Source organism: Calonectris borealis, chromosome 1, assembly GCF_964195595.1.
Source record: "Calonectris borealis chromosome 1, bCalBor7.hap1.2, whole genome shotgun sequence".
Taxonomy (NCBI): Eukaryota; Metazoa; Chordata; class Aves; order Procellariiformes; family Procellariidae; genus Calonectris; species Calonectris borealis.
In genome coordinates, this window is record NC_134312.1 from 57,854,074 (window position 1) to 57,879,488 (window position 25,415).

General features: G+C 46.8%; 1 protein-coding gene across 3 annotated transcripts in view; it reads left to right on the plus strand.

Moving 5' to 3' along the window:
- Positions 1-792: 792 nt before the first annotated feature.
- Positions 793-25,415, plus strand: part of TMEM184B (transmembrane protein 184B) — a 31,015-nt gene continuing 6,392 nt past the window's right edge. Inside the window, exons 1-8 of one of the 3 annotated variants that reach the window (XM_075155421.1) lie at positions 793-975; positions 14,231-14,491; positions 16,983-17,003; positions 17,111-17,276; positions 20,690-20,780; positions 21,335-21,410; positions 24,497-24,588; positions 24,887-25,056. In XM_075155421.1, coding sequence (XP_075011522.1) covers positions 14,291-14,491; positions 16,983-17,003; positions 17,111-17,276; positions 20,690-20,780; positions 21,335-21,410; positions 24,497-24,588; positions 24,887-25,056 — 817 coding nt within the window. In that variant the 5' untranslated portion in view covers positions 793-975; positions 14,231-14,290. Of the gene's footprint in view, positions 976-14,230; positions 14,492-16,982; positions 17,004-17,110; positions 17,277-20,689; positions 20,781-21,334; positions 21,411-24,496; positions 24,589-24,886; positions 25,057-25,415 lie in introns of those variants that run through there. The other 2 variants (XM_075155428.1, XM_075155435.1) reach the window with 2 other exon arrangements.

The following is a 25,415-nucleotide window of genomic DNA, read 5'->3' on the forward strand; positions in this document are numbered from 1 at the left end:
CTGAGCCCGTGGCCTCACAGCGGTGCGCCGGAGGCAGCGGAGCCTTGGTCTGGCTGGGTTCAGGAGAGGTTGCTGCGTTTCGGATAGGAGCTCTGTTTTGGGGCGGGAGGGAAACGCACTGCCATTTTGGGAGATACGGGGTAGCAGGTCCATGGGTGCATTTGTGTTTCAAAAGCAGAGGGCAAGTGCCCCTCTGAAGGAGAGTCTCATCCCCTGCCTCAGGTGGGCTATCGGCTGCTCTTGCTAACAGAGTCCTTGCTGCAAGCAGTTTGCCTGTCTATTAAAGGGCTTTTAGGGCTTGGTTTTGGGCTTTTTTGGAGTTTTTTTTAGATTGAAAATCCATTGTTCTGGCTTGAGCGAAGGTATGGCATTGGTTTCCAGCACCTACACATGCGTTTTTCCCTCCGAGTTTCTGGGAAGGCGGCCCTGAGGTCGAGGTGGCAATCTGCGCGGGGGCCTCTCCCTGCCCTTAACCGGCCTGGGGGGCGGGGAGAGTTGCTGGAGCGCTGAAAACCCCGGGTGCCCAGCTCGGGGAAGCACGGCCAAGGTTGGGGTTGGGGCAGTAGCCCAGCCCAGCCCAGCCCAGCCCAGCCCAGCCCAGCTGCGGGCTGCACCGCCCTAGCCTGGTGACGGCCCCGGCGAGTGCCCGCTCCCCGGGTTCCCGTCCCCGGAGCGTCGCTCCCCTCGCGGCGGCGCCGCCCCTTTAAGAGCCGGGCGGTTACGTCATCCTGTTCTCCCGCCGCCCCGCCCCTGCCCGCGCGGCGCCGAGAGTGGGCGGGGCGTGTCGTGCCGTGCGCAGGCGCGGAGGGCCGGGGTGGGCCCGGCGTCGCCATGGGCTCCTGAGGCCCTCAGCGCCCCCGCGCCGGTGCCGGCGCCCGCCCGCCCGCGGGGCAGCGGGGCAGGGCCCGACCCGACCCGACCCGACCGCTCCTCACCCCAACGGGCTGGGCCGAGCCGAGCCCCGCCCGCCGGGAGGTAAGACGTGGCGGGGGCAGGGTGGCCGCGGAGCCGGGGCGCGGGGGCGGCTGTGGGGGCGCGGGGCGGGCCTGAGGGGCCGCGCTGGCGGGGAGAAGTGGGGGGGTGCCCGGTCAGGCCCCCGCAAACTCACCTTCCTCCCCGGTATCGCCCCGGTGTGGCCGCGATCTCCGCCTCCCTCCCCCCCCCCCCCCCAATTTCTCCTCCTCCCGTTCCCCGGCGTGGCCTGCACGATCCCCCCGCTGTGGTCCCCCAGCCTCATCCCCCCCCGCTGCGGCCCCCCAGCGCCATACCTCCCCGCTGCGGCCCCCCAGCCCGCCTCCCCATTCCCTGGTGCAGCCCGCGCACGTTCCCCCGGTGCGGCCCCCCCATCCCCGCTGTGCGGCCCCCGCCATTCCCTCTCCGCGCGGCTCCCACAGTCTGCCCCCGCCACGCACATTCCCCCCGCGTAGCCTCCATACCCCCCCGCGCCTCTCTACAAGCTCGCATTGCGGGCCCGCCCCCCAGATGCAGCCCACACAGTCTGTTCCCCAATATCTCCCTGCTGCAGCCCACCCAATCTCCCCATGCATGCCTACGCGTTGCCCCAGGGCAGCCCGCACACCCCCCGGTGCTGTCGTGCTGCTCAATGGCACTGGGTGGGTGGGTATCATTATCTGTTTGTCCCCGGGCGGGCTGGGAGCACAGCAGACTCCAGCAGGGTGGTGGGCACCTGGCTCGTGTTTGCTGTGCCTCCCCTGGTTCGGGCTGGATGGACTGACAGACGCCATGTGGGTGTGCTGATGTGGTAGGTGTGTGAGGAGGCTGTTACCGTGCCTGTGTGCTCCTGTATCGCAGGGGAGTTATGATCGGTCTTGTTTGGATGCTCACGGTGGCTTGAAATTTCAATTGCTCCGTGAGGGCTAATTCAGTCTTGGCAACTGCAGCGTGTAGTGGAAGAAGGGCTTTGGAAGAAGGTGTGCGTGAGCAGGTTCTGATGAATTGTGATCCAGGAAAGGGACTGGAGTGGTTTCAGGGACAGCTCTGTGAAAGCTGCCTGGAACACCACAAAGCTGTCAAGAGGAGGAAGAGGAAGAGTGGGAAATTTAGAGGAAGTACTGAAGATGGTTCCTCCCTACAGAAAGTTTGAAACCGTTCTTGCCACATAAGGAGCTTGAACAGGAGTAATTATCGAAGACATAGACAAGGCTTCCCCAGAGAGAAGACTGTTTACCTCTGTTGAAGAGAAAAATAGAAGGCATTGATCAATAATAGTGTAAAGGCTAACAGGATGAATAGAAATGTCTATTCCCTATCCTGCAAGAAAAAGACAACAATCGATGAAAATGTAATAAAGCATACATCCCGCTAACAAAGACTTGGCTTTTTTAACACAGTAGTTAACTGTTCCTTTGAACTTGTGTTGCTGGAAGTTACCCTTGAGTCTAAGAGCTTAGCAGCCTCCCTAAAAGGGACCAGAGATTTCTCTAGAATTGTTCGTGTTATTCAGGTTTCTAATACTAAAGGTTTGTATTTGTGTGGTAGTTTTGGAAAAAAAAAAACCTCTTACATTTTTAGGATGTTGGCTAAGTACTAAACAATAGGGCTTTAGGAGAGCTTTTCTTATGGTGAAGGTATTCCACAAAGGCCTACTTCAGGCTTTTTTTCACCATTGTCCCCGAGAAAATGGGCTTCGAATCAGTTTTTAAGTCCTTAATACCATCGTTGTTAAGGTTGTGCTATAAATCTTAAGTGACATGTATGCAGCAGGTGCCTATCTCTGCATCTGGAGCAGAAAGTATTCAGTCTTGCTGTAAAATGTTTGGGAAAACATTGCTACTGAAGTCAGCGTTTCAAACCAGTTTGGTGGTGTGGGAAGACCTTTTTTTTTTCTTTGTGTTCTGCTCAGGTCTCTCAAATCAGTTCAGAGTGCTGAATGGGTTGTGTTTTGGAAATGTGGGGCAAGGAGAAGACTGCTGCCCAATCACGTAGGCATCTTTTGTGCTCTTACTTGTCTCCTTGGACACGTGGCAGTTAGAAGGGGAAGGTTCTTAGACATGCACAAGTTGGTCAGAAAATAAAGTTCAGTGTGACTAGCTGGTTTGGCATAATGAAAGCATTCTGAGCTGGCTGGTGTCTAACGATTTGCAGAATCCAGCTAGAAATCTGCCTTGTTCTCTGTCAGCTTGTTTGCCTGTTTGGTCGTAGTAGGCTGGGAGATGAGCTTTTGCGGATTGCAGTTGTGGGATTAGGGTTCTTTTCTTCTCGTGGATAAAGGAAGGGTAGGTTGTTTTTTCTCTCTGACTCATAATTAACTTTTAAAACACCTTTTCCTCCCCCTAAAATATCAGTCCCTTTCTCTATCCAGTTCTTCTGCTGAGTTAACCAAAACACCTAATAATCATGTTTTGACTTAAGACAACAACCTTTTAATTTCTCTGTGATGGAATTTACCCTTCATCCCCTTCTCCCCTCCTGTTTTGGGTCTGTGTTTAATTGGCTTATGTTTGCAGCGGTGGAGATGAGCTCTTGCCTGCTCCTTCTAGCAGAAGTGCCTGTTTCATTTTCCAGCAGCTCAAAGGATATCTTTGAGCTCTTGCAGCAATGGCTGGTGGGAGCAATGAATTCCTCAGGAGATGTTTGTTATTTGGTCCTAGCTGCTTCAAGAGCCCAGTGTTGCATTGTTCAAAGTATTGAAGGTTGAGGTAAAATACGAAGTTGCAAATCAGACTTGTTGATTCTGAAGGGCCGCTGCTGCGACTAGTTTTCATAGGGTTTTCAGGCTAAAATTGAGGAAACCAAGGTTATAAAGCAGCATTGAATGTACAGGTTGGGCTGTCTGCAGAATCAAGAGACTAGTACGGCCTCAGAGAGAAATTGCACTTAACCTTTGTACAGTAGAGCTTTCCTAGTACCCGACTGCTGCTAGCTATCTGTGTAACAAAGCTGGTGTGTGTTGTTGAACAGCCAGGGCCGGGGGCAGAAGCTTTTCTCTGTTTTAGAGCTTGTGATTGATTGCACTCGCTGAGGCTCTGGAAAATTGAGGTGTTGTAGAGAATAGCATCGTGTTTGGATTTTGTGTGCTGACTTGCCCATCTGTTCGCTTGAAGCAGTGTGTGCGTTGTGTGCTGTTCTCGCTTCTTCCCAAACTTGTTGGGGTTTGCTTTCTTGTGGTGGAAGAGCGGTTTCCTGCCAAGACATTACACCCTACCAGAACACTTGGGACTCTGAAAGCGGTTTGAAATGGTGATAAGATGGATTAAAACACTTAGCTGAAATAACTGTAAAATATGGTAGCGCTTGGACTGGAAACACCCTTTTGAGAAGGTTTTTTGGTGTTTGGTTCCCCCCCCCCCCTCCCTTATGAACTACTTTTGGAGAGAGCAACTGGACATGTTTTCAGAGCAGCAATCCCCAAGGAAGGTTTTGGAGGTGAAATTCGGCCAGCTGAAGCAGTGAGCTGCAGCCACCTTCCAGGAGTCTTGCCTCAAAATCTTCCTCCTCTGTAAAGAGGCAGAGGACTGGAGTACTTGCTTATAGCCAGGTTCTTTCTAGTCTTTAAAAACCAGCTCAACTTCCACAGGGTTTCTGTCTGTGATGGTGTAAGTAAAATGTCTGGGAAGGCAATAAAGCAAACTGTGTCCAGGGAAAATGCAGTGTATATAGGCAAGCTGCCCAGGAACCATGCTGTAGTTGGGTGTGACCAGGTCTTTATAGCCCCCGAGGGGCATAATTTGCGGGAAACCTGAAGAGGGAAATAACTTACATGCTCTACCTGCAACATGGAATGTCTTTTAACCCATAGAGTACCTGGATATTTGTTTCCCCACCCTCAAGTCCATCTCTGGATTGAAAGGATGGGAGTACTGCTATTATTATCTTACAGTCATGGTGCCTGGCAGCGTGATGATACTGAAAGGATCAGCTATTTGAGGACGTTGTATAATGGAGTGTGACCAAGACCATAGAGAGGTGGTGTCACGGCCTCAGATTTTGTGTCTAACCCAAAAGCATTCCTCTCTGCCTGGGTATGTTGTACATCTGGCCCCTGGTCGACTCTGTGGCAAAAAGGTAAAAAAAGGTCTGTCTGGCTCAGCAAAGAAAATGACTGGAACATGTTATCTAGTGCAGCAGTGAGGCTTTGAGAAGGAGATGAGATGAAGTAATACCTTAAAAGCTGACCTTGCCGGCCCGTTGTTCCTTCCCCAGGCTGTGAAACATGACGTTGATGCTATTGGAGGCTGTTGAGCTGATTGCTTGGGAGCCTGCAGTCGCCTGGTCATTTCCAGCACAGATGCAGCCCAGGCAGCAGTAGTGTAAGTCACTGTGCCTCTGTCCGGGTTGCTTAAAATGGACCTGGACAAACCAGTCACCTGAGGAGACAGAAGAGAGTGAATTTCTCTTCATGGCTCATCACATCTTGTCTCCTTCTTCCCAGTTTTGCTAGGAAAGGCTGGTTAGTGGTGGGTGAAGCTATTTGCAGCTAATTGTCCCATGGGAGCCGGGAGCAACCTCTCTCCTTCTCCAAATTCTCCTGACTTTCAGACTTTCTTTCCCCCGTCCCAGTGGCTTTGTGATGGCACTGATTTTACAGCAGAGCTTTAAGCTAGAAGTTGTATAAATTCCCATTTAGGCAATTTTATCCAACTGAGTAATTTAATCTTACTGTGTCTGGAAATTTTGTCTTTTTTTAAGCACACACCCTCTTAGGTGGATGCTTGATGTGCCCCTGTCTGTGTAGAGAAAATACATTGCTGTTGCTGACTTCTGGGATAGAGAGGGGGGATTTCAGAATCACTTTGAACTGTGTTTTAGTAGCTGTCAGCTTCTAACAGTATTGACGACTTGTCTGCAAACCTCTGTGATCAGCTTCGATGCTGAGTCAGGAAAGGGTGAGCAGCTTCTAGCCACTTGTGTGGCGTAAGTAGCCTTCGGAAGAGGATGCCGGGCGAGGTTTTTCCCACTGAAAGCTGTCTCTACTTGCTGTGCTTTAGCCAGCAAGGGTGAGAATGTTTTCCTCCTCCAGCCATTGTGCTCTGCCTGTGAGCTTCCAGAGGTAACTTCTGTGTAAGGGAGGTGCTGTGTCCGGGTTCATTCTTTAACTAGCAAAGCTGTAATGCTGATGTATCTACGGCTTGGCATTTTTGTGTGGGGAGGAACTCTCTTCTCACAGGAGTCCGGGAATACAAAGCTCCTAATTCTGCTTTTAGAAGTCTGCATCTGTAGGATATTTATTTTTCCTGAGAGAGTAACAGGGCAGGAGAAAAGCATGGTGGGGGCAATGTTGAACAGGAGTAATGAAATTAGGAGTCGGTGATTTTTAGGAATTAACAAGAGGATGTGTGTGTCTTATGTCCAGAGTTTAAAAAAAAAAACCAAAAAAAACAAAAAAAGAACCCCAAACAAACAAACAAAACCCACAACAACCCACAAACAAAAATAAGCAGATCAGATGTTATTTTAGCAATAACAGAATGGCTTCATAGTGGGTGACTTTGGGTGCTTTGAGAATCACTGTTTTTACTTCTGCAGTGCTCATCACTGTTACATATTTGCATCAGAGGATGATTGCTAGGAAAGTCAGATGTGCCATCTCCCTGATATGCATCGCTGCACAGTTGCCTAGGCTTGTGATAAGTAGTCTGGCTTCTTCCAACACATTTACTTGCTAAATTTAAGTATGGATCTGATCTGATAGATTCTGTATGTTATATTCTGTGTGGAAAAGTATGCTCCAATATTAAAAAAACCCCACAAAACCAAAAAATAAACAAACAACAAAACCCACACACACACTCACAAAAACCAAACCAAAAAAAACCTAACAACAAAAAAACCCCAAAACCCCCCAAAACCGAACTCCCTTCGTGTGCAACTGCCACAAGTTCAGTGGCTTTTGATCCTGCTGTAGAGTTTGACTTCTGATGCATCTTAGAGTAACTGTGGCAACTTTGAAACTGTTGTCTCCTCTGCCTTGGCACTTGGAGGTGGGGAGGGATGAATGCAAGTGGTGGTGGAGTAAGTTCTGATTTGACTTTGTTCTTGACAATTTGGAAAATGAAATGCAAACTTCCTCTGTCATGCTGGACACAAGTGTTTACGACACATCCTTTTTCTCCTTGTTTCTTTCCCCTCTGCCACTTGCAGAACATCTTTGTAGTCTTTCTGTGTTTCTCTCCTGGGAGCAGAGGGCTTGACTGGTTCGTGTGGAGTGGGGCTGCTGGGAATATGGGAAAGAGACACAGCGCATGGCCCAAGCTGCTTGATCCTGCTCTTGAAGGAGCGGTTGGAAGATTGGGGAACATCCCTTCTCCTCCTCTCCCTCCCCCTTTCTCTTTTTTTCCTGTCTCCTTCCAAAAAAGGGACTGGATGTTGAATGTTGACCTATCACAATGTGGGTCAGTCCACAAAAAAAAAAAAGAGGAGGAGGAGGATGGGGGGAGGAGGGCTGTGTGAGTACAGCGAGACAACAGAAATTAATAGAGCAGAAAAAAACTCTGGAAAGAAGAGTGCACGGCTCAGGGTAAAAGGGTTTTATTGTTGATTCTGAGTTTTTAAATGGGTGCATGGGGAGGGGAAGCTGCTCTCTCTTCAGATGACTGTGTATGGATTAGCAAAATGGGTGGGGGCTGTGTGAGCTGGAAGTGGAGAAGATTTTTGTGGTATTCTCATTGTTCAATTTTCTTAAAACGAGAAAGGAAGTTGCATGGCCTTGTTGAGGGTTAAATTGTTTGTGTGTACGGTATGCTCTTATGTGTACGTAGGTGTCAGATCATCTCTTGAATATGGCTTCGTGGGTGTGTGCCTTGCCCTGTGGTTTGGTTCTCCTAGGTGCCTGACTCCTCTACCTTCTGCCTCTGAGGCTAATGGTCTTCATGGTCCACTCGTGCTGGCACTACTGGTTTTATGTCCCAGTGACACTTTTCTCTGGTTTCACTGACTGTACTGACAGCTGTTTTGAAAATTGAGACTGGGTGAAATCTCTTCAGTGTTCAGACTGCATACACCTCTGGAGAAATAACATTGCGAAGAACTTCATTTGGATCTGAATTTGTTGTGCAAAGAGAGAAGTCGTGCATTAAGCGGATGCGAAGTGCAGTCACTGTAGATTCAATCACTGCGTGTTTTTGTGAATCTTGTTGAATGCCTGTCTTCTAGCTGAGCACAGTATTGCTCCTGTGTGTTTGGAGTTACGTATGTGTGCGTGTGTATGAAGTGTGTGTTGTGGGGTGACTTTCAGTGACTTGACGTTAAGAAAGCTTTGCCCAGCATGAATAGTAAAATGTAAATGAGTTACACTAGTAAAAATTGCATGCTAGGTCACATACTTAACTCACAGATTGTTTTGGGAATGCTACTGGAGAGCTTAAAAATGCACTGTTGGGACCTTTTCATGTCTCATAGCTAAGTAAACTAGATACCACCCCAGAGAGCAAAAGCAATTTAAGAAGTAATAAATTTAAAAGCATTTGATTTTCTTTTATTGCTGTCACTGGTTTGAGCTGCACCAATGACTCTCTTACTGTATAGCGTTATGTTACTTTGTCGTGACTCTCTACCTCCTCCTTTTCCTACCTTTTGCCAGATCAGCTGGTGATGCCGTGCCTTTGGGGGTTGAAAAGACCTTAAATCGATTATGAATTTGCAATATATGCCTAGCACAATGGAAAGAGCTATCCCAGTTGGCAATTCTAGGCATTCTTATAATTAAAATAGTCTACAATAAACCTTGAACCATTTTGTCGTGTGTTCTTGTACTACTTGTAAGTGTAGGGGACATTCTGAAAACCATAAAGCTCGTGCTTTTACTAATGTAAAGCTCTGACTTATGTCCTAATAGATGCACAAAATTCAGACTTCCAATCACCTACCACATGGCACTTCGGCGTCGGTCTTTCTGGGTCCAGAATAAGGATAATTTACTGGAGAAATTCTTGGAGCAATAAGAAGTTAAGAGGGGAGTGGAAAATGGTTTTGTGGTATCTTAAGAGAAACAAAGTTCAGCATGGTGGATATTTGAAACTACAGTAAGTGTGGAGTAGGTTTTAAGGAGGAGCAATTTCTTGCCTCGTAGCTTTCCAGGAGAACCTTGCAGCCAGGTCATGCATGTTTTGTTGAATCGTATCTTGTACAGCAGAAGGAGGCTTAGCTGTTAAGACTCTTTCATGGGATAACTTTGTGTATCATTCTCTGCTCTCTCAGCGGTTTAGAAATGAAATACTTTTAGCCTCGGAGGAGATGATCTATTTTAAAACCACAGATTGGGTTTGCAGATGGCAGAGAACGGCTTCAGAGTCACGTCATTTGGGGTTCTTTTCCTACCGACATCAGGGCAAAGCGAGCACGCTGTCTCCAGCAGCACAACGGAGCGGGTCTTGCTCAGAGCAGACAGCCCGCTCCTCCTTTTCTAGACTCTGCGGTTGAATACGTGTTCAGAAGTACCCCTAGGAACTGAAGGACCAAGCTTGAATGTTTCTTCCTTCCTCTTATGCTGCTTTTGTTGCGTCAGAAATGGGTTCTATGTATTTATGTTTGTTTATCTTTATGTAGAAATAGCTCCTCCTTGATGGTAACATTTTCCATGCCTTTATGCAAGCCAAAAATGAAGTTTTTTTGTTTTCACTTGTGCCACATCCCTTCTGTTTACTGTTCTGAGTTTATTTTCGGTGGAAGAAGCTGCCATGTTAATGTTAGAGACAGGAGGCCTTGGTTTCCAAAAGATACAGGAATGGCAATCTGCTCCTGATCAAGAATAACTGCATTGCTGTGGACACATCCCCGCTAACTTTACACTGGTGTGGTGTCTCTAACAGAACTGGTCCCCATGCAGGTTGGAGCCCCTTCCCTATCAAGAATCTCAGTAACAGTGTTTTGTATCTCTACGTTTTTATCACGGTAGTTATCCTGGCATAAATAGGAAGTGCTTTGCTTTATTTTTTTTTCTCCTCCTTGCACTGAGAGGAGACCCTTCTACTCCTAAAGTGCTTTCAGAAGATCCATTAGGTAAGTTTAAGCCAGTACTTGGTTGGTGTTTAAGCTAATGCCCTAGCAGTACAAGGTCCTGTCTTGCTCTAATGTGCGTAACTTGTAATGGCATCTAGGCAGGAACACGTAACAGCTTGTTGGGGATGGGGGTATTACCTCTGCCTTCCACATTTGGGGTTGTTGGGTACAGAGGTCATGCAGACCTCAGCACTGCCCGAAGCTCATGTAGCCTGCATACAGGAATCGTAGCAGCTGATCCGAGGTTCCTGTGGCTGTCCTGAAATACACCTAGGCCATGTCTGAAAGCCCTGTGTGTTTACCCAGATGTACTTTTCTGTGACTTCTGTGACTTTTCTCATTTCCAAAGTTTGGTGCTTTTCCTGGCTATCTGTTCTCCTGGTCCTGTTTGGGATGTGCTATATTGCAGGTTACCTCCGGGGGGAGCAAGGTAGTCAGTTGGAGCTGGGGAAGGAGTGAAATTTAGAAGTGTTGAAATGTTTTCCTTTGATATATTTAGGAGAGTCCTCCAGAGAGGGAGAATAAGTGTGCAAGTAACTTTACTCTCCCTTGAAATGGAAGCAGTGAGATGGAGGTGAAAGAGATGGGCAGAGAAAACAGGATATGGCAGAAGAGTAAGGAACTCTTCAAAATTTATTATGCATTAGATTAGTTTGGTTTGTATTGCATTGGTAATTCAGATTTCTAAATGTCCCTAATTTGCCATATGGAAGTGTCAAGTGCCTTCCTCATGGTTTGGTACCTCGCAGTGCTGGGAACTGTATGGGCAGAGAACAAAAAGATGGTTGTCCCAAGGAGCTTAAAATGCACAAGAAACAACAGAAATATAGCCAGCTGGCAGGAGTACACAGAAAAGAGATCACAGCCAGTAGCCTAACCGTTGGCAGGTTGTTGCACAGCTGGAGTAGCAAAGTGGGAGAATGGAGAAAATCGAGGTGAATATGAAATAGCTTTGTGGCTGTGGGAAAGGATCTTTTTCCCCGGGCGCGAGGGGAAGCAGGAAGGTACGTGTTGTGGCACTGACATAGGCTGCGATGGAGGTAGGTGTCCAAGAAACAAGTATCAAAACACATTCACTGTGTCGGGTAAGAGGGAAGCTGCTTACACCAGGATGCTCAATCTGTAGCTTGTCAAGGCAGCGTGTTTGCTGCGATGTGCTCTCAGGCACTGCTTTTACATTATTGTTCTAATGATGTGCTGGGCTTGTGTCCCTTACACGGTGGGGAAGAGGCATCTCAGAAACAAGACCTATCAAGAGAGTTGCCATAGCCTGCCCTCATGATGCTCTTTTTAACAAGGCAAAAGCGGAGCTAGCAGACTCTGTGCTGGTGGTGGTGAATGAGCTGAAATGCGCTCACCTGGTTAAGGCTCCAATCATCTGTGCTATTATCTATTTCTTAAATATGGTACAGAATTGCTCTTACAGCTTCAGCTTCTTGCATACAATAGTCTTTTGTAATAACTTTGTGCACTGCTTATACCTGTCACTGTAGCAATGGTGTACGGGACTTTAGGAGATTAGAAGGGATAATTTGGAAGGGATATGTTAATTTTGCAGATCCGGGAGTACAGTGTTCCTTCGTGTTTCACTAGCAAGGAGAATGAACTGCAAGCTGATCCTTACAACCAATAAAAAGTATCAAGTGATTAAAAAGTTGTCGTTAGGGGCAACCCTGAGGAACAAGGGGGGTGCTCATGGATGAGGTGCATTGGGGTTTGGGGTAGGAGAAGTGGAGCCCTGGTTAAGAAAGTTTGTATATTTTCTTTCAGAACGCAGTGCTGGAAAGAGTTATTAGTTTCAATGACTCTGTGAATTAAAGGGGATTAGGTGAAGAATGATGTGTAATCATGTAATTAATGACAGTTGATGTATAATCACAAGGGGGCAGTGTTAAGGTTACATATACAACTTGAACTTGTAAGTGTCCTTGCTTCTGAATACGTAACCCTTGTCATGTCAAAATGCTTGTTGATCACTTTTTGCTGTTTCAGCTTCTTTTAAAATGGGTGCAGAGAAGCAGAGGAATTCCCTTTCAGATCTTCAGTTCTGCTGATGTTACCGGCACTGCATTTGAGTCTGTGCTGTCGGTGTCGTTTGATTAGCTGGAATGTGGAGCTCCAGGTCCTGTCCTTCCTGCCACTGGTGGTCTACAATAGAGATCCTCTCTCCCATGAACTTTAGGAAGGGCTTAGCAGCTTCCTCTCTTGCATAGCTCCCAAAGTGCACTGGGATGTGCAGGATCTCAGCTGGCTGGACTTTATTTAGAGCTAGGTTGACCACAGGTGCATCTGCTCTGATTTCATTTTAGATGTGCCCTTTGTTGGCTTAGTGGAAGCACTCTCAGCACTGTGAGTGGTCAGTTGCTTCAGAAGTCCCTTGGGTAGAAATCCCTTTCTTCTCAAAGCAATAAAAACCTTGCTACCTTGTGACATCTCCATCCAGCCTTCATCACTGCAAATTTTTAGATATAGTGTAGATAATATAACGTGTGTGTGTATGCTTTGAAACTCAAAACTTAACAGTCATATTTCCTGTACTGATCAGGACTGGAAAGGAATTACCCTTCAGTACATGCAGGTATGGAAAGCTGTAACTCAGAGCAGGGATATTTTGGAAAAAGAATGACTGGAAAGAACAAAGAAAAGCCAAGTTTGATGATTGTTTTGTAAATTAAACCGTAACAGTTGTGCAGCTCCCTTTATAGTAAGATAATATCTGCTTAAACAAATCTGGATATTTCCCAGGATTTGTATTTGTTCCCTTCCCCTCGTGGAAGAAAGCAGAAATGAGGTCGAATGTGGCGTAAGTAGCATCAGAGTGCCATGCACCGCTGGTGCAAGTGTGTGGTTTGGAAAAGCATGTGCTGGAGGGGCTGTTTGCACACCTTAGTGTGTATGTGGAAATGATTTGCTCCTGGCCCTCTGCTTTTACTGGGTGCCTATTCCCAGATTTATGCTGTGGCTTCAGGTGAAGAAAGGCTGGGGCAGTTCGTCTGTGGATGTATGTTCTCTTTCATGTTCTGCTGTGACCTGTCAGTAAAAGACAGACGTGTCCTTCCCAGCTGCAGCTGTAAACTGTGGCGATGGATCGTTGGCCTTTCTAAAGCCCTTTCCATCTGCTGAGCTTAAAGGCCTGCATAAGAGCTACAGAAAGAGTATCCCGAAAACTATTAGGAGGTTATCAGAAGGAGGCAATATTATGCTGTTCCCCTTGATAACCATGTCTTTACTGCAACCGCATCAGAAGCAGCTCTTCTAGTGGATAGAACCAATGGCTGCCTGCTTGTGATCTTGGTTTAAGTGGATTATCTTCCTCCAATCCAGAGGTCACATTAGAGCCTGCTTACAACCAAATTGAAAATAATAGCTGCTTTAGATCTTAGACCTTCAAGAATTTGTTCCATTGAAAGAAAATAGCTTTTCATCCAGTAAATGACCAAGGGTCATGGTGCTTTGAAATCTTGCGTATCCTTGTGTTCTGGGTGTGTTTTCATGGATCAACTGGCTTTTAAAAGCCAATCAGGTTAAATTCATGTCATGTAGAAAACAGTGCTAAATTAGTAGAATTAATGACAGGCTGGCTAAGTGTACCATGCCATACAATGTCTGGTAAAAGCTTTCATGCTACTCTTTCTAGTGAGGAGAGCTTTCAGTGCATATCCTTCGAATGAAGGTGCTTTGGGCTGAGTTTGGTTTTCAAAATGGTAGTAGGAGAGGTGGGGATTGCTCGCTGGAGGAATAAGGATGCTCTTCTTTCCCCCTTGCTGGGCAATGACGCTTTGTGGTGCATGTTGTTGTTGCCTGCAGCTGCTTGTTCTGCTGCCTTCCAGATGAAACCATTAAGACTAAGACTCTGGCAGACTAACCATAAGACTAGGACAAGGCAGAATAGCCAGTGCTTTTGTGGAAAGTAGATCTGTTAACGTAGGTGTGCCTGTCATCTTCCAGTATGGATGATTTAGATACTTCCTTCTGATGAATGCTGTGTTTACCTTGTTCTTAAATATTTTTATTGCAGAAGGGTGATGACAATGGCGGTAGCAGTGTTTCATGATCTTGGGGAGGCTGTGTTGTGAGTGGTAGAGAGGTTCCTGAGTACCACATGATTTGTTTTATCACGAGGGGTGGCAGTGGCAGACTTATCCAAGTCCTGTTCGTAAAGCATGTGAGCAGCCTGGTGAAAGGCATGTGAGAGATGCAAAGTGCTGTTACTGTTATGCTCCTGAGTCCTTTCAGCTGGGTTCAATTGCTTTTTGGTTCTCTTCCCTGACAGGTCTTGGCTTGTGGGCGGCTCTTCAGCAATCCCAGCTGGAATCTCTCATCAAAAGGCACCATGATAGTGATGACTGACGTCACTGCAGCCCCCCGATTGGGGTCAACTGCCACCACTCCAGCTGTGGCTCCCAACTTCTCCTGGATGCCAGAGGATGGCAGCCCCACGGCTGTGGAGCAGCCAATATTCCTCATGACCACTGCTGCTCAGGCCATCTCAGGTTTCTTTGTATGGACAGCTTTGCTCATCACCTGCCATCAGGTAAAACCCTGTCACTCGTACTTCTCATCCTTTTCTTTTCCCCACATGGAGGAACAAATAGATCCCCTGGCATGTCTCTGCCAGATACAGCTGTGTGATGGGAGTTTGCAGACTCCGGAGTGGTACCAGGACCTCTTCTTTGGGGTCTAATATTATCTGTGCTGATCAAGGCTTTAGATCTTAGACCTTCAAGAATTTGTTCCATTGAAAGAAAATAGCTTTTCATCCAGTAAATGACCAAGGGTCATGGTGCTTTGAAATCTTGCATATCCTTGTGTTCTGGGTGTGTTTTCATGAGTCAGCTGGCTTTTATGTGAAGGCCTTTTTCTGCCCAGGTTCAGACCGTTTCGTAGTGTGAATGGAAAGGAAGCAAACTCTTTAAAACTAGCAGGTGTAAAACATTTGGCCATCTCTCGAGTGTTTGCAGAAAAGTGTGTTATCTCAAGCCACCCTTTCCCAAGTCTTGTAGCTGAATCTAGCCATTTTTTTATTGTGTCAGCTGTCAGCTAAATGATCGTGGTCATCTGTTGTTTGACATACCTCCTTTGATCTCTGGTGCCAGTGGATTCCACAGGCTGAACTCTGCTGCGGAAAGGAGTAGCAGGAAATGTTTTATTTTAATTTTTCTCCCCTCCCCTCTTTCTGGGGCAGGTGTCCTGGGAGCCGGAACAAGTCAAACCCTGCATCCTGTTCCGTACCTCTCTTTCATGCGGTTGTCATGTGAACTGAAAAACACAGCGGGGAAACGCAAGCCCTGTTATTTATCAACCTGTATTTTGTACCTGTTGGTCCGTAGATTCCAGAGTGATGATTAGGATCTAGAAAACTACAGCCTATTGATGGAGTACAGGGGCTAGTGAAGTTCAAAAATGGATTAGTCACTGATGAATAAGAGTAACACCTGCAGTTTCGCCAGCTTGGGTAACAATTACAAGTGCTGTGGATCCTCCTGTCAAATTGATCACCTACTGAGGGTAGGAAAAAATCTTTCCTCTGCAGTATAGCATCGCACAGTTAGGCATTAATGCCCTTCTCCGAAGAAACCAATGGAGGTCAGTGCCAGAGAGACACTGTTGATTGAAATGCACTGTTGTCCTGTTACAAGGCAGCAGTTCCTGTGCCCTTGTAGGCGCAGAGATCGCAGGGCTCTTGTGACAGCCCAAGGGCAAAGCTTGGAGTCATCTGAACTCCAGTGTCAGCTGTCCCTGTGCTGGGTGAGGTGTGTCACTGGGATTGTCACAAGGAAAAAATACCCCTAAGGTTTGTTACTTTATTTTCAACCTGTTCTCCTCAGGAAATGAGGCTTTTGTGAGCTTCTCGTGGGATAGGGAGAGGAAACAGAAGTATTTTGAGCCCTTCAGTTGATTTTGACCAGATCTGGCCAAGAGGCAGGGAGAGATGAGCAAGAGACAGCTGGGAACAGACAACTCCTTCTCCCTTACGAGGGAAAGGCAAGATCATCAATGTATGCTTCATGAGACCCTGGAGAGTCCTCACAGCACCCCCAAATGCAGGCTGAAGCTTCAGACAAATGCGTGTGCCTCTTTAGGTAGCAAAGTCGGTCAGTTGTGAGGCACGTATGTAATAAACTAGCTGTTATTAATTCCAGCAGTTGGGGCAACAGCCTGATGAGGGTTGCCGTACGGAGGCCTTGCCTCTGGAGAACGTGCCCTCTGCTGACTCCATGGCCGACAGAGCGTACCTGCAACTTGCGCCGAAGCTCTGGCTGTGTTATTAGGCCATTACAGGAGTGGTGCTCATCTTCAGGGTATGCTTGTGGTCAAGAGCTTTTCCAGGAGGTGGGTATTCTGTGAAAAAGCATCTTAGGTGTGGGATTTAATGATGGCTAACAAACTGTGAACAGTGGGAGTGGGTAGGGTGGGGACATTGCGCTCCCCCTAGCCAGTGACTTAGAGGGATTGGCATGTGTGCAGACAGTCGGACAAAACAAGTGGTGTGGCTGCGAGGTCCCTTTGAGCATGGTGCATGAGCTCAGTGCTCATTTGATGGTACTGACGCTTCATGGCTGTGCTGTCACCGATGTGCAGAATGGCACTTTTTGAGTAGATGGGCTGTGGCTTATCAGCTCTTGGCAGTGCTGTGAAGGGCTCTCTTAGGTTGTTTCAGGTGGAAGTCTCGAAAGCATCCAAAACTGCCAAGAGAGTGAGAGTGTTTACAATGAGCACGTGCTTAAGTGCACGTACCTTCCCTCTTCACAGAAAAGCAGCCTGCAGTGTTGTGAATCTTAGGTACTTAAAACAGGATAGCAGGAATATAGGCTTGGTAATTGGAAAAAAAGGTAAGAATGAAAGAATATAGGCAAGGTGATGATAATAGCAGTAAATTAATTCCTATAAGAAACTAGATTAGAAATGCCTTCACTTGCTTTTCCTCCTCCTTCCCCATCTCTGCAAACTAAGGGATGCTATATCAATGCCGTATGATAACAGTGATTTTTTTTTTTTTTTTTTTTTATGTTCATCACCTTGAGGCTACTGGAGGCAATCAAGAGGTGATTTACTGAGTTTGTTTTTCCTGGTCCAATTGACTCTCCAGTTCTACTTTCTCCTCACTACTCCATATACCACTGATCCTGGTCTCCCCTTTCCATCCTCTCAGATCTACATGCATCTTCGCTGCTATAGCTGCCCAAATGAACAGCGCTACATTGTTCGGATCCTCTTCATTGTGCCCATTTACGCCTTTGACTCATGGCTCAGTCTCCTGTTCTTCACCAATGACCAGTACTATGTTTACTTTGGCACAGTGCGGGACTGCTATGAAGGTAAGGAGGGGTCAGACGGAAAATGGGGGAGGTGGGAAGCCTCTGCCCTGAGAGGACTTTTGCTTCTGGTTGGGAACATGGAGAAAGCATCACTGTTGTCTACTGAGACAAAGTTTTACGGTGTGCCTCACTGGATGACCATGGCTTGCTCAGTGACTGAAAATCATAGAGTCATAGGATGGTTTGGGTCGAGAAGGACCTTTGAAGATCGTCTAGTGCAACGCCTCTGCCATGGGCTGGGACATCTTTCACTAGATCAGGTTGCTCGAGGCCCGTCCACCCAGACCTTCTCCCTCGCTGGCCTCTGAGCATGACAAGATGTGTTGAGGTTTCCCTCCAATGTTCTATAGAGACAAAGTTTATGATTTTCTTGGGTCCTTTGCTTCAGGAAGATGTAAAGCCAAAAATCTGATCCTAGCTGGGTGTTTAAAGCGAGGCATCGGTTAGCTCCTGGTTCTTGGAACAGCGTTTACTTAGCAGCCAGATGCTTGCTTTGTCCTGTTTTCCTGGTGCAGTTTGTTAGCGACGAATTCTTCTGCTCCCATTGTGTGGCTGCTTGTGTGATCAAGAACACAACATTCTGGTGTTGGTGAGGTGTAAAGTGCTTTGGAGTCCTGCAGGAGACAGGGTGCCGTGTTCAGGATGAGTTACAGATTGCTTTGTTTTCGGTTATCTGCTGCAGATGATACCACTAGCATTCTATATCAGGGAAACAGTTACTCTCCAATAAATGCTATCTAAACTTCCCTCCTGATCTCATCCAGAAAGGAGCCTTATACCATCCAGCAGGAGAAACTGCACTTCAGCAGCGTATTTTTGAGAACAGTTTATTGCCATACCCTCGTTAAATCATAACTCGCTGGTGCAGTTGTTTTGGTGAGATCTGCATTGCAGAGAGGTGCCCCTGGCCATGTGAACAAGTTAATCAGCTGAAGGGACCAGCAGGCCCTCCTTCATGTCCATGACAATGCTCTGAGATGCAGCAGCAGATGGCAAACGCGCACACGTGATTCAGAAGGCATCTTTCTTTGGGCCTGGGTTTTTTTTTCCTTACCTCCTTCCCCGCCCTGCGCGTGTGCGTGGATCTAGCAGGAAGCCTGCTGCTCTGCGAAACTCCTCTCCTAGCAACAGCCAGTATCCCTCTGCCTCACTTGCTTGGGGAGTTTGCAAACATCCGAGCGTCTGCTCAGGAGGCAGCCTATGCTCTGGAGTTCACCTCGGCACGTTGGGCTGTGCGAAAAGACTACAGGTGGAGGTGAAAGCACCTTTGGTGAGCAGGTTCTCTCCCTCACTTTTTCTGGGGACTACTTTGAAACAGCCTTTTTGTTCTTTGCCTTCCCTTGCCATCCACCTTACAATTTCATTTTTGGGAAGGTATTAGATTGCAAAATGGGGGGAGCTCTGTTAGGGAAGAGCGGGAAAAGACCCTGTTAATAACTTTTGAAAGCTATCTTGGGCCGTTTTTGGGCTGCATTTCATATGTGCATTAGAATGAGCATATTTTGGTGTTGCTCTTTCATGTGACTCCACTTCTGTACAAACCTGAGTGTCAGTAACACTGACGCAAGCAGATTTTTTTTTTTGTTATGTTGATGTCATGAGCACCATCTGATGAATGTGGATCAGGAATGGGAGAAGACTTCTTTTGCTGATGTGGTAAGCTTTGATAGTTAGCACTCATTTCTTTTGGGGACAGAGATTCCCCCCCCCCCCTTTTTTTTTTTTTTTTCTTCCTCTGATGTCATCTCTTCCCTAGCGCTTGTGGAATGGGCAGCTGGTATTGTAATGACCACATCAGAGGGCAGGGGTCACTGGAGCACAATAGGAAAAGCTCAACTAGAAGCTGTCAGCTAAGTTGCAGGAAAATTGCAGGCAAAAGGGGTTACCACAGTTATTTAAATAAGTTTTCCATGGTTGGTGTTTTCTCTCCTAATTAAGGCTTTCACAAAATCGTTGCTGTGTGAACATACCTAACTTTGTTCAATAACAAGGATTACAGATGGACTAACAATATCCCAATTACATACGTAGAAGCAGGTACACCACTGGCTTTTATGTGCTGTAGCATTCTTGCCCAGCTAGGCACGTCTACAAGCCATATATGTAATGTTCTGAGACTATGAGCATTTTGGGGAGCATTGAATACCTCTTTTCCAGGGCACAGGTTGGATGCTTGTAGAAGAATTAGAGTTGATGTCTGCCTCTGACTTTGGAAGTTCATCCATATGGGAAAATTGACCTCAGGTCTAATAACTGGCTGCTTGGTGAAGTCAGCTTCTCAGCACTGTACATTATTAGGCTTTTGTTCTTATTTCAAAGTTCCTCGAGACTTCTATTTCCATCCCAAGTTATTTTCTCTTTGTATTATGTCAATGCTTGGGCCAAAACCAGGATTTGGGTGTTGGCATTCCAGGGGATGTCCAGGTACAGACTATCATAGAAAAAACATTGAAAGAAGGGTCACCTGGTCAGTCATTTTGCCCCAAGGCTGTATGTGGCACACTTAGGAGTATAGTCCTTGCCCTAAAAATCTCACAACTGTATGAGGGTTCCAACAGCGGTTATAACAAGTCAAGAGAATGGCAGACAGGGCATGTACAGGCTTACTCCATGCACAATTAAATGGGTTTGGATCCCATGAAAAGGAAACATGTCTGTAGTTATGATGAGAGCCCTCCCCACAGTGTCTTCACCTCAGTTTATATGTATCAGCAAAACTGAGCCTTGAAGAGAATTGAAATGGGGCAGAGTATTAGCGGTCAGTCTGAGAAGGCTCTTCCTCATCTGTACCAGGTTGCTGGGGAAGGCAGAAAAGAGGTGGCCCAAGGATAAGGCTATTCAGTACGCAAGAGATTTTAACTTTCTGAGGAAATGAAGCACAGAGCCTGTTTTTCAAAAATCTCCACCAGACATGAAAACAGAGTTTCACTGATTGGTAAAAACCCTCTATTTCTCCAACTCTTATGTCTATAGTCTGGTTATCTCGGAGAGAGAAACTGTGTTCCTCACCTAAAAGGTTAAATACAGGAGATAAGATATGGTTGATGGATCAGAGATAACTTTTCCAAATTATTTAGTACCAGTGTAATGTCCTGGCATAATGCACAGGAACCCTGTAAAGAATGGCAGCTTGCAGGTGCCAAGTAAAACAGAGACTGACCACAGTTTTAAATGGTCCTGTGACCCTTTTGGCATGAGTCGTGGAACTGGCCTGGGACCTTGGCCAAACTCCAGTTCAGATAGTCTTGTGAGTGCTGAGGTAGGACGATAAATGCAGTGAAAATAATCTGGAGTGCTTTGAAGGGAAAGATGCTGCATAAGCAGTCCCTGCTCATGTTTGGTCTGTTGCCTGTACTCTTGGTCCTTGCACCTGTTTTGAAGTTGGTTGTCATTTTACTCTGATGTCTTTGCAGCCTTCGTAATATACAACTTTCTAAGCCTCTGCTATGAGTACTTGGGAGGGGAGAGCTCCATCATGTCTGAGATCAGAGGGAAACCGATTGAGTGAGTATTTATTGTGCTTACAGCACGACCCTCTCCTCCTTCTGTGCCCATCTACCATGCCTCTATCCCTGCCCTGAAAAACTGTGTCAGGTGGCAAATGTCTGCTGGGACTGGGCAGCATGGGTGATGATGATTTACCAGTACCCTGCTCTGAGACAGATCAGGCTGATCACATCCTCTTAGGCAAGCTGGACCGATTCACAGCTTTTCTGGACACTTGCCTACTCCTTTGTTTCTTTTCTTATTCCCTTCTCCTCCTTTAAATCTCTTCTGTCTTCAGTTGGTTGTGTGCGCTTCCTCTAGGATCTGTGTTTCTCCCCATGCTACTCAATTAAAAAAATAAAAAATAAAAAAAAAAAAAGATTGGAGTGTGGAGTCAGGACATTGTTTTAAACACATCTCTGAAAGAGGGAATGGCTGTAACTGTAATCATTGTTGGAGAAAGCACCAGTCCTGCAACTTTGCTACAGAGAGGTAGACAAAGAGGGTAGGAATCTTGCACTCTAGCCCAAATCTTGCTTTTGAACCCTGTCATCTTGTGTTGGCTCTTTCAGGTCCAGCTGTGTATATGGGACTTGCTGCCTGTGGGGAAAGACCTATTCGATTGGATTCCTGAGGTTCTGCAAACAGGTATGGGCTAGAGGAACTGTGCCATCCTCTGGAAATGAATGAAGTGCGTGTGGGTGGCAATGGTGCCTTTTGCTGCTGAACTTCGGAGATGAGCACTCCTCTGAGGGGGTTTATAATATCATTTTGAGAGGCCTGCAGACTGCTGAGAAGAGGGGGTGTTTCAAGGTTGGTTGGTTTGTTTGTTTTGAATGATCCTAACATTTTCTACTCAACCCCGCATCCGGAAGGCCTTAGCAGAAGACCCAATTTATCTCCTGGATCTGATGCTAGCCCTGGGAAGAAATTTGATTTCCTCTTCCCTTTCTGGATTACAGAGGTCCAACTTTAAGAAATTGATGGCTGTGTTGTGTTGCAGACACCCCACAGTTGTGTAACAGCCTCCTGAATTCCCAGTGCTGCTGTTGTGGTTTGGAGTTGAGGAGGGGGTGGAGGTTAAGCGTGACACAACACTTTGTAGGAGGAACCGAGTATTGCTCACCATGTGTGTCTGTCTGTCCTGAATTGGGTATGTCGAGGGGGAGGGAATGGGGGAGATCTAAACCTCGATACAGCCCTGTCTGCTCATCCCAGGTCAGTCACCTCTGGCTGCCATGAAACAGCAGGTGAGTTTCAAGGCTTTGCTCATTTGCTGAAATGAACACATGAGGTTTCTCTGGACACAGCGTGAAGCAGGTCTGGGTCTTTGAAAGGGCTCAGGTCACTCTAATTCCAGTCACTGGGTCTAGATATCTGCCCTGGCTTCTCCACATTATGCCCCATCTTTTGTGTTTTAGCAATATGTGGGAATATCAAAGGTACAATGCAGCCTCATAGTAATATCCAGTGTTGATCTCTGCAGGACTGCGTCTTTCTTTTCTCTGTTGTGTTTGTCTGTGTCGCATATTCTTTCCTCATGGCTTTCCTGTTTCCTTCCCTGATACTTTATTTTCTAAGCTGCTCCCAGTATGCTGCTTCACCTGTTTCTCTTGGGCTTCATTTGTACACCCCAAGCTTGATTCAATGTGTTATCTATTCTTCTTGCTCTTAATGTTAACTTTTACCTTTTAAATATGTCATTAGCAAGCATAACACCTATCAAGGTGAATGAGTACAGGAGAAATAATTTCCTCTTGTTTCCTATGTCCCTCAGCCTCTGGCAGTTATCTCCACATGGGTTGCACCTGGCTGTGTTTGGAAAGTTTTTTCACAACAATGAAGACTAGAAGCACTTTTTTGGGGGGTGGATTGTGCCTGCTTCCACAAATTCTCAGCTCACTTGGTAACTCAAGCTTAGGTGGATATTTTGCTTTTGCTTTGCTGCTGTCTGGCAGCATTTCTAGTCAGGCCTGCCCTTTGCAAACTGCTAACTCTGCTGTGGAGGCTGTGAGGGAGGTGTCTTGAGGGATGTTTAAGTACTTCCGTCCTTCTTGGCTCAAGCTTAAATGTTGCCTTGGTGAGAAATCTTCGGCACCAAGACTCACTTTCTAGTACTTCTAGACTTCCAGGATTGCCGAGGAAGAACTTTCAAGGCAAATTCCTGGGTAGGTTGGTGCTAAAGGGCAACAGAGCAGATCTCAGTGCTGATCTGTGCAGTATCCACCATTGTGGTGATCAGGAAGAGGAACTTGCTGGAAGGAGCACCTTACCCATTTTATCCCTGCTCTCAGCATCTCCAGCACTCCTGTTGCCTCCCACCACTACTTGCCCATTTTCTGCTCTTTCTAGCCCCTTTCATCCTGAAGGAATCTGTGTCTTATAACCGTTCCTTCTTTCCACCTTCACCCGCACCCCAAGGCAGGTGCCTGCTGTGGGTCAGTCAGTGTGTGGGTCTGCCTGTGTTCCCTGCGGCCCTCCAGCAGTCGGGTGGTGGGCTGGTAAAATCTGGACAGCTTGTTTCCTTAAAGATGTCTTGATCAAAATTCTTGGCTGGGTCTGTGTCTGGTGACCCTCACAGATGGGTCACACACCATCCATGTGCTTCCCGTATGCTGTAGCATATTCTAGGGAAGCAGCTAAAAATAGGATGTAGTGGTTTGGATTGCAGGGAAATGGTTAAAACATCCCCAGATTGGAAGGAGGGGAAGCTCAGAGGACAGAGTTGTTTACCAATTAGCTTGACCTTTTCCAGTTCACATATTTACAATGACTCACTAACTGGCATGTGCTGGGGTTTTTAATCTCCTTGAGGTCTTATGACCACTAACAAATTGCATCGTATCCAAAGCAATTATTCCTGTTTGGTTTTGCCTTCTTTCCATACACAGCCCTCCCCACATGTGCGCAGGTCAGCACCTGCCCAGGCTCCTCCAGCCTCCTTCAGGGAGACACGGGTGACATTTTTAGGGTCACAACCCTCCACTCTCTTAGGACCTCGAAGTTCAACATCTCCAGAAAGATGAAAAATGGGGTGGCTTTGAGAGAGGAGGAGTCCCAATAGAAGCAGTGATTTATACTGACAGAATGGATGGAGCTGATGCAAGTGCCACGGAGCCTTTGGGGAGATTCAGTAAAGGTCGTGTGGGTGACAACAGAATAGCTCTTAACTTCTGTTCGGCAACAGACGTCGCTGTGTATACAAAATGCCTTAATATTGTGGCAGTTGTCAAAAGTTCCTCCTCAGAGAGCTGGGTTCCCCTCCTACCCAAGGGACCTTCTTGCCTAGCTTTATGGCAACTATGGGTTGGAGTTTGCTTCCCTGCCCCAGTATCTCTTTGTTAAACTTGCTGTGTCCGTACCATAGCACAGTGTGGGTTTTTTTGTTTTTCATGCTGTTACCGTGCATAAATGTGCTGCAGCGCAGCCTATGAAAAACAGCTCTGGAAGAGAGCAGCTGAACAGCTTCTGGGAGCAACCTACAGAGAGGTTTTTCTTCCCATTCTGGACAAGTAGATAGCACACATACTTCTCTTGAATCTCCTTTATCTCCTTTTGGGTGCAGCAGTCCTCAAGTACAACCAATTAGCAAGTGGCTGGGTCAGACTCCTTGCTGGTGTTGGATTGTGTTGCCTTGCTGAGTTGTCCCAGTGGACGCTCCATCACGGTGCTGGTTTGGGAACTTGGCCTCTTGCACCTCCTGCCTTCTCATTCCTCCTCTCTCATTCCTGTAGGCTACCCTGCAGTTCTGTGTGGTGAAGCCCCTCATGGCGATCAGCACAGTCATCCTTCAGGCCTTCGGCAAGTACCAGGATGGTGACTTTGAGTAAGTTTGTTTGTCTAGCATGCAAGCCTCGGCTGTCCCTTCTCTGCCCAGCTGTGCTTATGGTCCGTGGGTGTGCTGGGCCATGGGAAAAGACGGGGGACAACATGGGCTGAATATGCACGTGAGAAAAGAGGGCAGGGGTAAGCCTGTTGGTTTCAGATTTTTTCTACTTCGGTTTGGGGGAGGGAATGGGACAGGGAGGCAAGAAGGAAACGGAGTCTTGGAAATCTCCAGTGACAGCAGCAAGGGGAAAAGATCATGCTGAAATTTCAGGCATTCATATATCTTCTCTTTTCAGTGTAACCAGTGGCTACCTCTACGTGACGATCATCTACAACATCTCTGTCAGCCTGGCACTGTATGCCCTCTTCCTTTTCTACTTCGCCACACGTGAGTTGCTCAGTCCCTACAGCCCAGTCCTCAAGTTCTTCATGGTGAAGTCTGTCATCTTCCTGTCCTTCTGGCAAGGTGAGCTGCTTTTCCCTTCCCTTGGTAGGCACAAAGAGCTCTCTGCAGGGGCTCAGATGCTAGAGTTGATAGAGCAGATGCTGAATGTCTTTCTGTATTATTATTATATTTGTTTTATAGTCTTTCATTGCTTTTTCTCTGGGAAACCTGTTTTGCTCATTTTCATCTTTGTTTCTATGCTCCTGAATCCTCACTATCCCTGTGTGTGTGCATGTGCACACGTATATCTGCCTGGCAAAATCGGCTGTTTGGGTGAAGAGCCCTTTGCATTCCTGGAAGAATCATAAAGCACAAGCTGCCAACATTTTATCTGCATGCCGCCATTTTATTGATTAAAGTGGCACATCTAAAAATTTTTA